This window comes from Dasypus novemcinctus, chromosome X, assembly GCF_030445035.2.
Source record: "Dasypus novemcinctus isolate mDasNov1 chromosome X, mDasNov1.1.hap2, whole genome shotgun sequence".
Lineage (NCBI taxonomy): Eukaryota > Metazoa > Chordata > Mammalia > Cingulata > Dasypodidae > Dasypus > Dasypus novemcinctus.
In genome coordinates this window covers 8,695,441-8,710,785 of record NC_080704.1, presented here as the reverse complement: position 1 = coordinate 8,710,785, position 15,345 = coordinate 8,695,441, and the positions used below count along the sequence as shown (strand labels likewise).

At 51.1% G+C, this 15,345-nt stretch overlaps 1 protein-coding gene across 1 annotated transcript in view; it reads left to right on the top strand.

Annotated features, from left to right (window-relative positions):
• Positions 1-755: 755 nt before the first annotated feature.
• ANOS1 (anosmin 1) overlaps positions 756-15,345 on the top strand; it is a 177,140-nt gene continuing 162,550 nt past the window's right edge. Inside the window, exon 1 of the mRNA XM_071212938.1 lies at positions 756-986. Coding sequence (XP_071069039.1) covers positions 786-986 — 201 coding nt within the window. The 5' untranslated portion in view covers positions 756-785. The remainder of the gene's footprint in view (positions 987-15,345) is intronic.

Sequence of the window (15,345 nt, the reverse complement as noted above, 5' to 3'; positions counted from 1 at the left end):
GGCGCCGCGCCCCTCCGGCCGCTCCTGGCTGAGGAGCGAGGACCTGGGTGAGGAAGGACAGTGGGAAGGAACGAGAGTCGCCAGCGCAGCCGCCTCAAGGGGCCCGGGCCCAGTGAGAGGCTGGGGGCCGGCGCAGGTGGGAGGACGGTGAGGGGAGCCGGGGCTGTGAACCCTCGGGCTCCCGGGAGGCGGGGAGGCGACGCGCGGGTCTGCCGGCGGCCGGCTTCTGCGCTCAGTTTCCCCGGCGGCGACGCGGCGGCAGCGAGGGGGCGAGGGCCGGCGCAGGGGGAGGGCCGGGCGGCGCGCGGCCAGGGCCGCCACCTCGGGAGGGCTCCTGCCTCCCTCCCGCCGCCCGGCACCGGCGAGCCGCCGAGGCGCCCTGCGGTCCCGCCGTTCCCACGGCCCGGGGCCCCGCGGGGCGCGCGCCTCCCGGGTGCCGGCCGCCCCGCACCTGTCGCGGGCAGAGCCGCGCCCCTGGGTGGCGGGCGGGCGGGCAGGGGCGCGCCGAGGCTGCGGGCGGCCCCGACGGCGCGGGCGGCGTGTGGCGCGCGGTCCCCGCGCCCCGACTCTGCGCCCGGGAGACCTGCCCCCCGGCCCTCGGGCCGGCCCCCCTGTCACTCAGGGCCCGGGCAGCCAATGGCGCGGCCGCCTGTCACCCTCACCCCACCCCCGGCGGGAGAGGGGCGGGCGCTGCGGGGTGAACTTTCCGGCGGAGTGGCGGCGGCCGCCAGGCGCCCGCAGAGCTGCCCGGGCGCGGAGCGGGAGCGTCGGCCAGCGCCCGCAGCATGGAGCCCGGGGCGCCCGGCGCCGCGCTGACCCTCTGCCTCTGGCTGGCGGCCTCCGGGGGCTGCCTGGCGGCCGGGCCCGGCGCGGCGCGGCGCCTGGACGAGTCGCTGGCGGCCGGGAGCGTCCAGCGCGCGCGCTGCGCCTCCAGGTGCCTCAGCCTGCAGATCACGCGCATCTCCGCCTTCTTCCAGCACTTCCAGGTACGCGCGCCCCCGCCCGCCCCGACGCCCCGACTCCGCGCCCGCGCGGCCCGCGCACCCCGGCCTTCCCGCGGCGCGCGCTTTGCCGCCGGGGTGCTCGGACCCTCCGCTCCAGCCGCCCGCCTGCTCCCAGACGCCAGGCGAGCCGGCAGCATCCGTCCCCAGCTTGCTCCCGGCCGAGGGAGCAGGGCGGCCTCACGGGGCGGGAGCGTGCGGAGTCGCTGCTGGCCCCCGCCCTCTGCGCGCGTGGCGAGTCCCGCAAACTCCCCGGCGCTGCGGGGCACTGCGCGCCGTGCCCAGCCCCGCAGGTGCCCACGAGCCGCCGCCCTCGGTCTCTCCTGGGCGAGGGCCCGGAGCTCACTGCCCGCCGTCGAGCTCCCGGCAGGACACTGGGGCCACCCGCGACGGGCGTCCCGGGGGGTGTGCGGTGGAGCGGCGCCGCGCCTGAGCTCCAGAGCTTCCAGGCCTGAGCGATGACCCGCGTGCGGGGGTGGGGGAGGCAGAGGCTAGGGGGCGTCGAGGGCCGTGCTCCGTGTGCTCGGGAGAGGGCCGGTCCCGCACCTCCTCCGGGACTGGTCCTTTCTGCTGGAAGTGGAGAGGCGAGTGTGTGTGCTTGCGCGACTGCGGGTCCGGAAGGGAACGGCGCTCTTGGCGCCTGCGGGGGGCCGGATATTGGGGGCCCCCGCGGGACTTGCACGCAGAGCCGGGTGGCCGCGGGCTCCCGGGAGCCGCGCCCCGACGCCGTCCGCGCAGGGCGCGCAGCTCCCTCGCCGCAGATCCGAGCGCGGAGCGCTGAAACCGTTCCCCGCCGCCTGATTTCTCTCGCCTGCCGTCGTTCTCGCCCTCACCGCCTCGGCTCTCCGGAGCTTTTCACCAGCGCCAAGAGCCCCGCTTACCGTCCCAGGGAGAACTGCGGAGGGCCCCGGGGCTGCCGCAGAGCCCTCTGCCTTTGAAGAAGGAAGCGGGGCGCCCCTCCCGCCGGGGCGGGAGAAGGGGGGCTCCGGAAGGGCCGCGGGAGTTCGGGGCGAGCGGAGGCGGCTTGAGCGTCGGTGGGGTTGGGGGATTGTAGCCCCCGGGGACGTCCTTCCTGGCTCGTCAGCTCCTGGAACCTCACGCGGAGTGGCTCGAGGGGGAGCTCCAACTTGAGCTCTTGAGGGAGCTGGAGCCAGCCCGTGAAGTTGGCGGGGCGGGAGCGTGTCATTGTGTGCGTTCTTAGGGCTTTCAGGAAAGTGCACGCGCGCTCCGGTCCTCCCGGGGCTTGGGAGCGCAGAACCGAGTGCTCGAGGGGCGGGAGAGGGCGGGGGCGTCTGTCCGTCTGTCCCGGGGAGGGTGAGGCCCCCGGGCACCTGGTCTCGAGAGTGCCCTGCCCCACCCCGAAAGTCACTTCCGAGGCGAAGCGGCGCTATTGTGTAAAGCGGAAAGCTGCACACCAGCTCGTCCCGGGAGGAAGAGTATCTCTTTTTTAATGAAATTGTCAGTTGCTGTAATTTATCTGTTTTACAGTTTCCCCTGCTAAAGAAGTAGTTAGATCAAGCCAATTCCGGTGAAAAGGCTTTTCTTCTGGTCCCTTGGCATGATTTCTCTTCTGAAGAAAAACTGCTGACAGAATACACGTTGCCAAACAATCGTGATTACATTTTAATTAGCTGGGGCGAAATAAGCTGCAAATTACTCAGTTAGGACCTAATAACTGCTGTTTTTCTAATCAATTGCAAAGCCATTCTGGGAGTTTTAGCCCTAACCTGGTAATGCCTGTCTGGTTTATCTAAATTACGGGGATTAAGCTTTCTCAAGGTGTGAAAAGATCGCAGCCCTGGCTCCTGGTAAACAGCCCACTCCCGTCGCTGGCTTTCACAGCTGGAGGGTGGTGAGGGAATGGGTCTGTTGCTAACCCCTCCTTCTGTGTGTGGCATTTATCCTGTCTAATAGCTGCCCCGGGAGGGAGGCTGGGAGCTGGCAGCTGAGAACCCTTCCTGGGAGGGTAGGAGGTGGCGGGGGCAGGGCCCGGGTCAGCCCTGGAAGGAGCAGCTTCTGTCGCACTTCCCCACGCACGAGCCGGTGCACGTGCCCCCAAGAAGCAGCCCGCTTCTGGAGCAGACACGGACTTCCAACTTCCGCAGGGATCTGGGCCCCTTGCAAGGTGGGGAAGGGCCGCTGCATCCTCCACCCTCCACGGAGAGAGCGTGGACTCGCAGGTGTGCGTGCTGCCCAGCCGGGCTGGAGAGAAGCTGAGCCGGGACTCGGGGCAGGCAGGAGCTCTGCGCCCGGGAGCAGCATGCCAGGCGCCCTGTGGTGCAGAGGAGGCTGGAGGGAGTGCTCTCTGCCCCAGCTGGGTGCCGGGAGGCCTTGGAAAGGCTACCAGCAGTTGGATTTGCTTCGCCTGCACACAGTGCTTTCAGGCAGACTGGAAAATGGGCCAGAGAAGCCAGAATTGTCTGACACTGCCCCCAGCCTGGAAGAGCTTAGAATCGAGTACTGAAATGTAGGGGAAGTTCAGAACTCTGGCCTCACGACTGAACCCTGCCCCTGAGTCATGAAAAGACTCAGTTAGCCTCTCCCCAATGATCAGTGTGCAACCCGGTGGTGCCGTGGGCAAAGCAAGGCCTTTGGCATGTCCCCCTTTTTAGCTCACAGATATAACACACCCCGCTTTTTGTGCAGGACTGACCCTGGCGGTTCCTCTCCTGCCTCCCGCTCTGGGAGGGTGCTGAGGAGGCTGAGCTGGCCTCTGCTCTTCCTGTGGTGCTCTGCCTTACCCCACAGCAGATGGACAGCACCCTGGCTGGGACGCGCTGGGTGCCCGGATCAGCAGTGGGTGGGGAGGCTCACCCTCACAGAATCTTGGCTCTGCCGGGGGACTCACCGGACCCCACGGTGTTACCAGGATGGGTGGGGACTGGCCCCAAACACTGCAGGTCCCCAGGGCCCACCCAGAACCTCCCCCCACCCTCACCCAGTCCCCTCCAGGAGGCAGAGGGTGGCAGCAGTCTCAGGGTGGGCAGCCAGGTGGAGCCCAGGGGCCGTGAGGTTGCTGGCAGCTGAGAACCCATCCTGCGGAGGGTAGGAGGTGGTCCGGCTCCAAGTGCCCGACACCTTCCCCGCTGTCCCGTGAGGCTTCACGTGCACCACACAAATATCAAGAGAAAAACTTGAGAGTTTCCAGATGGCCTGGCAGAACCTTGGGTCCCAAGCTTGACCAGATGGCCTGGCAGAACCTTGGGTCCCAAGCTTGACCCCCTTGTAGGCAAGTAAAGTGGCGTCCAGGCGGGAAGAGGCCCGCTTGGTTTGCTCCTCCACGTTGGCAGCGACCTTGGCAGGGTCTGAGCCTCCTGGGCATGGCGGCTCCTCAGCAGGTCCTTCTCGGCCCTGGCCTGGCTCACCTGCACCTGCGGATGAAAGCTTTCGCTCTGATTTTCTCAACTGCGCTGGCACCTCGGAGGAGGAGGGCAGGAAGACGCTGCCTGAAATCAGCCGGGTCTTTTGAAGGCGAATCTAGTTCAATGGGAGAAGAGCTGCTCCAGGCGGAGACCTGGCTCCTTGTCTGCCCTGGGGGTATGGTGGAACTCAGTCTTAAAAATAGTCAGTCCTCCAAATGACAGCAAGCCCGGGACCTCTCTCTTTCTGGAAGGAGTCTGTGGTGCCTGAGGAAAAATAGTAGCTGCTGTGCAGGGGAGGGGGTGGGGGTGGGGCAGGGGTTTCTTTGCCAGAATTCAGGAAATCTCAGGGAGAAAGTGGATGGAATCCTGCCTGAAGATAAATAGCAGCTTGCTGGTCGCCTGGGCCCTAGGGTTCTAGAATTTTATCAGTGTTAAGAGATTGTTGCTTAATGGAATATAATTCACCCTATAAGTACCACTGATAGGCGGACTTAGGGAGCTGATTAGAGATCAGAGGCTTTTCCCAACAGTAATTGGAAGCTGTTTGTTTTGGCAAAAGAGAGAAGTAAGCTGGTGATTAGCTCATTCTACTGGGAGGGCCAGCCTCTCCTCCAAGAAAAAGTAAACAAACAATTAGGGCATCAAAAACCATAACAGCCACAAATCAGTCACAGGCTCACCAGTTTCTGACTAGGAATCTTGAGATGAAGATACTTGATGTGCCAGTGCTCCCTGCGGCCCGTTTTAAGTCCTATGCCAGGCTGGCCAGGCATTCACAGTCACCTTGGGAGAGAGGCCATTACAGAATAGCGCCCTAGGTGTTTTCTAGTCTCTGCTTTCTAAAGAGTTCGGCATTTGACCCATACACTGTGCTGCTCCTTGGAGATATGTGCATTTTTAATACTGTTTCTCTTTGAAAATGATTTATGCAACTTTCGTAAAGCATCTTAAAAATAGCAGAAAATCCACTTACTGACTTGTTCACTTCAAGCACCATATGGTTAGAAAAGAAATATATGTACACGCACGTATATATTTATTTTATTATAATATACTTATAATTTATAATGACATGTAGCAGTTTGATATAATTGATGAATTCCAAAAAGAAATATTGGATTATGCTTGTAATCTGAGCTGTACCAGAGCATGATTGAGTTATGGTTAGGGCATTGAGTCCCCACCCCTTGGTGGGTGGAGACTCACAGATAAAAAAGGCCTGGCAGAAGACAGAGTTGGAGCTTTTGACCTGAGATTTCTGATGTTAGAGTTTGATGCTGAAGATCTGGGAAATCAGCACGCAGAGGAAAGAGAAGCCAGCCCCAAGAAGGAAGGGACCTTGAACCCAGAGAAAAGCAAGCCCCAGGAATGTAGGAACCCAGGAAGCCTGAACCCTCGCAGACGTTGGCAGCCATCGTGCTCCAAATAGACTTTGGTGAGGGAAGTAACTTATGCTTTATGGCCTGGTATCTGTAAGCTCCTTCCCCACCTACAAACCCTTTTTAAAAACGAACCAATTTCTGGTATTTTGCATCAGCACCTCTTTGGCTGACTAATACAACATATTAATGACGAAATATGCATACACACGTGTATGTGTATTGAGAGGTTTAAATTAAAATGTGAATGTTGGTGTGTGTGTTTCCACTTTAAGGAAATGTAACCCTAACATAGAAAACGATTGTATTTATTTAAAAGGAAGTCACCACATTTCACCGGAGATGCTGCCCCGCTTTGTTCCAGTGAGTGGGTCTAACCCGTGGGGTTAAACTAGAGAAACTCGTTGAAGTGTCGATGTGCACTGCCTGTTTTCTCCCCGAAGTGAAGTTCTGCATAACTGAGCATTGCTTTCCAGAAAGCAGAATCTTGCAGTTTTGGGTTTGGGGATGGGACTACAAGTAGTGAATCACATGCCAGTCTCACATAGAGGGTGTCTTGTGATATCTCCCCAGGCAAAATGGAAATGCCTCCTTGCAAGGCCTTGTGCCAGTGTTGGGGTAACATGCTTGTGGTGCACTGCGGAGCCCACGGACCTTTAAGAGCTCCAGGTCGGCCACCTTCCGGCATTCCTATTTGGTTTATCCTGAACTCCACATTTTGCAAGTGCATTGTCTGTCAACGTATGGCAGTTATTGAGCATGTTCTAGTTTCCCCTCTTTTCAGTAATCAAAGATATCGGTAATCCTTCCAGAGCTTCACATTGGCATGAGATCGCTGGCATTACCAGAGTTGACATTTGTTGACAAGATGAATTTTCATGACCCGTTAGTTGTCCTTTGCCACGACGTCTAAGGAAAATGTATCATTTCCTTCAGGGTTTCCTGAAATATTGAAAATAGGCCCCAGGTCACAGTTCCTTCTACAGCAGATACTGCCCACTGGTGCCCATCGTCCTTCCTCCCCCCCCAGCTGCTTCCCCTTTTATACTTGTACCTTCCCCTGTGGGCACCAGGTAGGCAGAGCTCCTGCTCTCTGTTGACTCAGTGCTCACGGGGTGCTGGCGGCCACCTGCTGGGACCAGCCTGTGAGGCAGTGCTGGCTCCAGAGCTTCCGAGGGGTGAGGGGCTCCTGGTCTCCAGCTGAGCTCGCGTTCTTCCTCAGCTCCTTCCCCTGCCTGCTCTCCTGTTCCACGAGAACGCCACCCTGCCCCGGAAACCCCACTGCAGCCCCTGCTTCTCAGAAGCCCTAACTTCCTTCAGAGATACCTGAGCTAGTCAGAACTTCTCTGTCACATGAGACACCTGGATGCTTGGAGAATAGGGATGACTTGTCCTGAGAGCCTACAGGTAGGAGGTCATGAATTAAAAATAGAGCCCAGCTTTCACATCTCTGCTCAGCTCGTTCTCACAGTCCCATGCCACCTGCCTGTCCTAAAAAAAATCTTGAGGGCTTAAAAAATGTGAACAATTCCTTTAAATAAAGACTCACTTAGATTCAGAACGTTTTTTATTTGAATTTAGTTTATATCTTGTGACGATTTCAATGAAAATATTTCACATCTTGGGTCTAATGCACTAGCAGCACACCTTGTTCCCAGAATTCAGGGAAATGTGAGAAATAAATACCGTTTAGGGAAGTTTGAGTTCATAGTGTGGCAGGTAGGCAGTAGGTTGGGTGAGGGGACAGCATTGACCAAAGCCATCCCTGGCGGGTTTAGGAAGATGGCAAGGGCAACCAGCTGTCCGGATAAATCAGTTTTGGATTTACTCAACCAGAGGAATGGCATCCACCATCCACCAGGGCCTACCATCTCATCTGTTATCTTAAAAGATTTCACACGTGGTTTTCAAAGAGGTGAAAGGAGGAATTTTCACTTATGGCAGAGAGGGCTGGGTAAAAATAGCGACCTCATGGCCCATAAGCAAAGATTCCACGGTAAGGAGTAAGGAAATGGTGCTGGGCTGGCTGGAGTGCGATTCCACGTGCAGGCAAGGCTGTGAGGCTGGATCACTTCCCCCTCTAAAAAAGCAGTTACTGCTTCAGTCCCCTCCGTGGCTCCAGCTGATCCCAGCAGGTGGCTACAGCGCTAAGGTGAGACTGAGAGGGCACCTGCCCCTGAGGAATTTTTACTCTAGTAGGGGCCAAGACTTGGAAACAGGAAACAGTTTCCGAGAGCTCAGAGTCCTTAAATGAGATCTCAGAGTGGGGGGCTTGGACCTCCCATGAGTTTAGGGAAAGTGCCCTCCAGGAGACTCCTAGCACCGCACCCCAGATGCTTGGTTATCCCCGTCCGGAGCAACCTGCACGGGCGTGGGGCCCGCCCCTCGGCCACTCTCTCCTCACTTGTTCTTGAGGGATGAGCTGTCCCTGCCTCTTCCGCAGAATGGGTGGAAAGCACAGGGGCCATCACACCTAGAGATGGGTGCGCGGTCCTTCTTCCTGCTGCGTGGTGATGTGGGTGAACCTCGGGGTACCCTATGGGTGGCTCTGTGCTTCCCAGTTGATCTCTAAGCCGGAGGAGCCGGCTCCCCTAAGAGCCAGCCCGGAGCCCGGGAGCCCTGGGGGTGGGAAGAAGAGGGAAGGAGGAGGCCGCTTCCCATCTCCCTGCCCTCAGGCTCTGTCTTCCCTTGGACTCCAGTCCTGGAGAGTGGGCATGGGCCCAAAGTCCCGAGTTACTGGGCCGAAGGAGAGAAGACCCTTAACACTGCATTTTACAGTGTTTTGGTGTTGACAAAGTAGAGGCACACACATTATCTATTTGACCTTTACACAACTCTGTGAGCTCAGGGATATTACTTGTCTTTTACAGATAAGAAAACGGAAGGTCTGAGAGAGAGATAACCATAGCTTCCAGCAGAAACTAAGCCCTAGGCCCGGCAGTCCCACGTGTTTATACTAAACGACCCTGCTTCTCAGTCAGTAAGTTGACAAAGAGAGAAGACAGAAGGGAAATATCGATGTACTCAAACCCAGGACCCCTGAGCACCCATCACTGCTTTTCTCATAGGTTCCTGGAAGTACCGATAAATTGTGGAATGGCACAGTTGTTGGTAACTGAAGGGATCCTGGAATGCTAGAAGAAACCTTAAAGATATCAGCCCATTAATATCAGCTCTCTGTGCCCTCATCCCTCTGTCAATCTTCTAACCAAGAAGAACCTGCCAAACACAGCCATCTTCAGGATTCGTACGTTCTGGGGACCCAGCAACAGTGAGAAGGGCTTCCCACCCTCCAAAGAACCATTTTCTCCTAGAGAGAGAAATTTTATCAAATAACCTCAAAAAGTTGTTGAAGAAAGAAACTGATAATCATGTATCATCTTTTTAAAATATATTTTTATTAGAAAAGTCATGAGCTTACAAACAATCATGGAATTCTCATAATCACCCCTCCACCAACACTACGTTGTTGTAGAACATTTGTTACAGATTATGAGATAATATCATCAGGTGATTACTGCTAACTATGGTGTAGCGCGTACATTTGGTATATTTTTCCATACCCCCTGTTATTAACACAGTACATCTTTGGCATTGACATGCATCATCTCTGAAGATGTTAAGACAATCGTTGAGTTCACTATCATGAGCTCAACTAATTTCTCAGAGGAAGTGCTTTCTTTAATAGATTGCTTTTGTTTAGGTCCACCAAAATTTCTGCTTGTCTAAGGCAGTAGCCAAGCGTTAAGTGTGAGTCAGGCAGAAATGTCCGGAGAACAGGTGCTCTACCTGGCGTCAGAGAGTTTGAGTTTGTTGTTTGGGGATAACAAAAGTTTCCGCCCGCCATCACCGCCTTGGGCTGTTGGCTGCCATAGCTGCTGTGTGTGATGAGGGCACACGTGTGGGGCATTTCTAAGTGGAAATTGTAGCCTATACGCAGGGGACAGCACTGCCAAGAGCTCCGTGTGCCCGCGCATGATGGGCAAGTCCTTTTGCCTTGCATGTGTTGACACTTCACAATTATTGCCAGCATCTCTGCAAGACATAACTGTTCAGGAATGTGGAATTCTGAGAAAAGGAGAATTTAGAAAATTCTCAAGGCTGTACCTGGAAAGAAAATGTTAAAGATGAGAATAATTGTTTATTTTTTAATTCCCCAAGTGATAGCCCGTATTCCCAGGAAATCTGAGGAAGAATAACCTATCAAGGGGGAAAAATCCTAAAATGTAATTCATAGTCCATTTATCCTTTTGTTTTGAATTATAATTTTTGATCATTTAATAAAGTTCTTTCGCTCTCCCAGTTACAAATATTCTGCCAATTGAGAAAATAATATTCTGTTAGTGACCTCCAAAATACGATTTAATTCTGCAAATTATCTTCTTTCTTTGAAAGATGAGGCAGATAACGTTATCACCATTTAAAAAAAGTCACATAACGTATGGGGATGGGGATTTTTTTTAAGGAAGTGTATTTCCTAATTTGTACATGATCTCAAATCACCTGCAGAGAACAAAATACATTTTTCCTCAATTTAAAATCAATCATTGCTTACATTTTAAATATCATAGATAATTTCTGGTTATTTCTGGAGAAGTGATAATTTCGTAAGTCCAGAAATAAAAAAACAAAACAGTCCAGGGATTGAAACAAGAAACTAATTTTGCAAAGGAATCCATCACTTTACCAAAGTATCATTAATCATACTAGTAATTGACATGTGTTGATGGAAATTCTTTGATTATGAACTTAGAAATGTCTTCTCCATGGTTTTGTTTGCAGTGTACACCTTTTTCCTTTCGCCACAAGATGCTAATGCATTAATAATTCATGTTTGGAATACTTCTAAGTCCCTCTCCTGTTCTGGAGACGTTACTGACAACTTCTCTAAAAAAAAGACTGAAACAGTTGAGAAAATCTAAATGCAGACAAAAATAAAGCTTTCAGCATAAAGGAGATCTCAGCCATTCACTGCATACCTAGTGGATTAGTTTAACTGGTTTATCCAAGACAAACTTACCAACTTGTGTTTAATTCACTAACAATATCTAATGGTAAGCAATAGTCCTTCTTATTCTTAAATGAGTAACAGCAGTCTTGAAAATGGAAATTCATACTTCCTCCACTAAAGAGAAAATCAACAAAGAGTTGCAAACCTAAAATATCCAGAGTTTTTGAGCAGGATATGTATCTTACGTTGCGGTATCACTCCGCTGCATCCTGGAGCGAGATCCTGCTGTGTTGAAGGAGTGTTCCACGAGCCTTGTGTTTCTGGGCTAGTCACTTGATTGCCATCCAAGGAGTAGCCTCCCGCAGAATAAAAATAACAAGATTCTTCATACTCACTAAGGTTCCTAGAGGTCCTTCTTAGTCACTAAGGTTCTTAGAGTCACAAGAAAAATCCCCACATTCAGAAATGTGGAAACATTTCCTGAGAAACCTCTGTGTCAGCAGTTTCAGTTGAGATACTCAGGTTTTCAGCATTTATCCCTCATGACAGGCTGCTTATTTTTGTCTGTGCCTACTGGTGTTTTGTCCCTCACTCGAGGGTCATTTCACCCATGTAAATGGAGTTTTGCTGACCTTTGAGTGACTGTATGAGATGAGCCATATGAAACTGGAATAGTGGATCACCCATTCTTATAAAACTAGGAGCACTCACTGCATGAACTTGGGGCTTGCCCTTTAGAGTTGAGCATCAATTGTATGTAGAAGCTACTGATTCCTTTCAGAAAAGAACACAGGAGGCCATGTTATGAAAACATTTTGGTCACCATGCTTCTTTTTACTTCTTTCAGTGGCAAGGAACATCAGAGAAAATCACCTAGGTGGTGGCTGCCATTAAAAATAGTTGTCCAGTGAGACCATGATACTAGTGACTATGCTTGTGAGCCTATATGCCTGAAATGAGAACAAGGCCTAGAGCAGCACTGTGCCTAGGAATTTCCTCCTGACAGCCTTCATGTTACTCAAATGTGGCCAGTCTCGAAGCCAAACGCAGCATGTAAATGCAATGCCTTCCCCCCAGCGTGGGACATGACACCCGGGGATGAGCCTCCCTGGCACCGAGGGATCACTACCAAGTACCAACTGATGATGCAACTAGAAAATGACCTTAAATTAAAGGTTCAATGCGGATCAGCAGAATATCCCTGTCTACATATAATAACATGACTTTAAAATGCTGTTTGACCTAATGTAAGGGGGAAATGGAAAGGACAAATGAGTTTATATGGCTATGAGTCTCTAAAAAAGAGTCTGGAGGTTGTCAGAAGGATTGCCCTTATGCACAACTGAGCAGAGTCTAAAAGACAGATAAAGTAGATACAACCCCAGGTATTGGTTCCTTTGAAGACTAAAGAGACCCACGGGTTCTATGGTCATGGCAGATGGGGTTCACTGCCATGTCAGATGGCCCTTCTTTGGAGCTGGTGTTTCTGCATGATGAAACTGGACTCAGATGGGATCTCTTTTCACAAGACTTTCATGCTACTTTATTGGAATTGTAGTTGGTGTTGGAGTTTAAGATATATTTAGGGGATTTGAATCTCTGGACTGACAATATGATAGCCAGGCCCTGAGCCTCAACAGACATCAGCTCCTACTCTCTGATTTATTGGACTCACCCCAGTCAGCTAAGATGGAATTGAAGAAGGACAACCACCACACCGTGGAGCCTAGAGTGCCTACAGCTGAAAGCAGGAGGATTGCATCCAGTATCCATGTGGAATCTGAGCCTCCTCTTGACATGGAGGTACAAAGGACACAACCAATCCAAGGTCCACAGAGAAAAGGTGGCATTGGAGTGGGAAAAGTGGCCATGGTGGCTGATGGGTATGGGGAATGGCAGGAAGAGATGAGAGGTGGAGGTGTTTTTGGGACTTGGAGTTGCCCTGGATGGTGCTTCAGGGGCAATCACTGGACATTGTAAATCCTCCCAGGGCCCACTGGATGGAATGGGGGAGAGTATGGGCCATGATGTGGACCAATGACCATGAGGTGCAGAGATACCCAGAGATGTACTTACCAAATGCAATGGATGTGTCATGATGATGGGAGTGAGTGTTGCTGGGGGGGGGGGGGGGGGAGGAGTGGTGGGGTGGGGGTGGTGGGGTTGAATGGGACCTCATATTTTTTTAATGTAATATTTTTACAAAATGAATAAAATAAAAAAAAATAGTTGTCGTTTGAATATCACTCTGTTCCCCATTTCTTCTTGCATGTTTTGGGCTCTTTGGACTTTGCCTTTGAAATTCAAAATGTATACCCCCCAGTGACTTTCTTTGTGTTTTAGACGTAGTGGGCTCTCAGCAGAGGTTTGGTAGCTATCCCCACCATATCTTTGAATGGAAATGCACCTCTCTTTTCTTTCTATTTGCCCGCTTGCCATCTCCCTTTCCCTTTTTCTCTTCCCCCGCCCCCCTCTAGTTTGCTCATCATTTTGGAAATGGCCTACACCTGGCATGGTAGTTTCCCATTGGGCCAGACTCTCTAAGTAAGTAGAAAATATCTCTTTTTGCTGTGCTTGCTGTTTCCTCATTTTTGTCTCAGGTGTATGAGCTACAAAGGGAAAAAAATTTGGACAGAATATATTCACTAGTTAAGTAGAACAATTACATAGGAAAACCAGTATTTGGAGGAGAAACTACATTTATAGCAGATGTCTGTTTGTATTTTGATTCTTCTGTTTTCCTGGAGCCATGGATTTGTGTAATATTTTAACATGTTTTTCATAGGACGATGTGTAAACTCTAGTCACATTTATTTCTTTAAAATTTTTGAAAAAGAGGAAGTAGGTTATTTTAAAATCAACTAATTTTATATGGTATTAAAACCATTAGACCACATGAAATTAGGGCTAAAATGTTTTCATATATATCTCTGTATATTATCGTATGTTTAAAGTTCAGGGGTTCTAAATCTCTGCATTATTGACCTTTTGGACCAAACAATTCTTTGTTACAGGGGCTGTCCTGTGCATTGTAGGATATTTAGAAGCATCCTTGGCCCTACTAACTGGATGCCAGTAGCAACATACCACCCCATCAGATGCAACAGGCAAACATGTCTCCACGCTGCTAAACGGCCCCCGGTGGCCAGGTTACCCCCGGTCGATAGCTGCAGTGCTGTTTTGTTCTATATCTTTTTATCTTTTATCTCTATCTGTGCATCTCTGGTTTCAAGATCTACTTCCAAATTTATATCTATGTATGGTTCTCTTATTAAATAGCAAGTTGTTCTATTTAAAAGAGTAAACTGAGCTGTGAACCAATAAACTAATTACATTAACCATTGTCTCTTTTGCTTTTAATTTGGGGGTTTGGAAAAGTGCTCTTTTATCTCTACTTGAAAATTGAGGCAAGTTTAAAGCCCTGGCTTCTGTAAAACTGCTCTCCTTCCATCCTTTGGCAACAGTGGTGGCAGTTGTTCTCAGCAAATAGTAAGTGGCTCACCGTGTCAGGCACTTTGCTAAGTACTAGGTTTGCAGAATGAGCAAGGCCTACTTTTCTACTTTTCCTCGCCCTCAGGCACGTGGGGCATGTGAACAGATGGGGCACCTTGTGGCACCTGCTCAGGGTGGGAGGCTGCAGGGAGTCATGGGTCAGAGCACAGCACTGGAGCCTATGAACAAAGGTCCACCCTGGGTTGTCACTCGCTAACTCTGATCTCCCATGCAAGTGGTTCTGGAAGCAGGCCTGACACTGGGAACGTCTCCATAGGGATAAACGCACCGTCGCCACGTCCACTCGGACTTTGCGATCTGATACAACCACAAAGAGCACGGGGACCCTGTCGGATTTTCATCTCTAAATCTCCTGAATCAAAACGACTCTCAGCAGTGCTGATTCTGAAGATATGATGGCATTTAGGTGTGTGAGAATCATTTGAGAAAATCGGTGTTCAACCATGAGCAGACTAAAGTCAAGTGCTAAGGTTGCATCTTTTCCTTTGAGCACACGTCCTGTTTTTTATTTGGTGAATCAGTCCTAAATTCCGAGTCCCTTGCAACCTTTTGGCAAGGAAACTTCTTTTCTAAAACTTTTGCCTCTGAGCTTTCTGTCAGACCCTTTCTCTGTGCTTTGCCTCAGTTTCTTCCCCTGTAAAATGGTGGTGGTGATGGTACATTTCACTGTGTATGGATTCCTTGTGTTTTACCTAGAACATAGTCAGCTAATTAAGACTCAGCTGATCCTGGATAGATTATAGATTAGGCACAGAGCTGAACGCTGGTGCTCAGCATCCAGGAATTCACAATAGTATACTGCTTGACCCCACGAGCCAAAGATATTACCAAAAATTAAAACGGTTTAGTTTTATGGACAGAGAATGCAATGCAGATCTCTTGTATGCTTTTGTCACTTAAAGATTTTCTCTTTCCATGAGATGCATGAGAATAGCAGAAAAAGAATTTTAAATTGAAAGTTGCTGTGCTGGATAGGTATTGTGTGAGGAGAAAAAGTCGTTCCATTTTAGGTCCTTTATTCTATCATGAAGCCATAGCTGGTTTCCCAGATGCCATGCTTATAATTCTGCAGTTAATACATTTTTCTTGGAAGTGATTTTTTTGTTTGTTTTTTCGTAAAGTAAGATCTTTCATTTGTG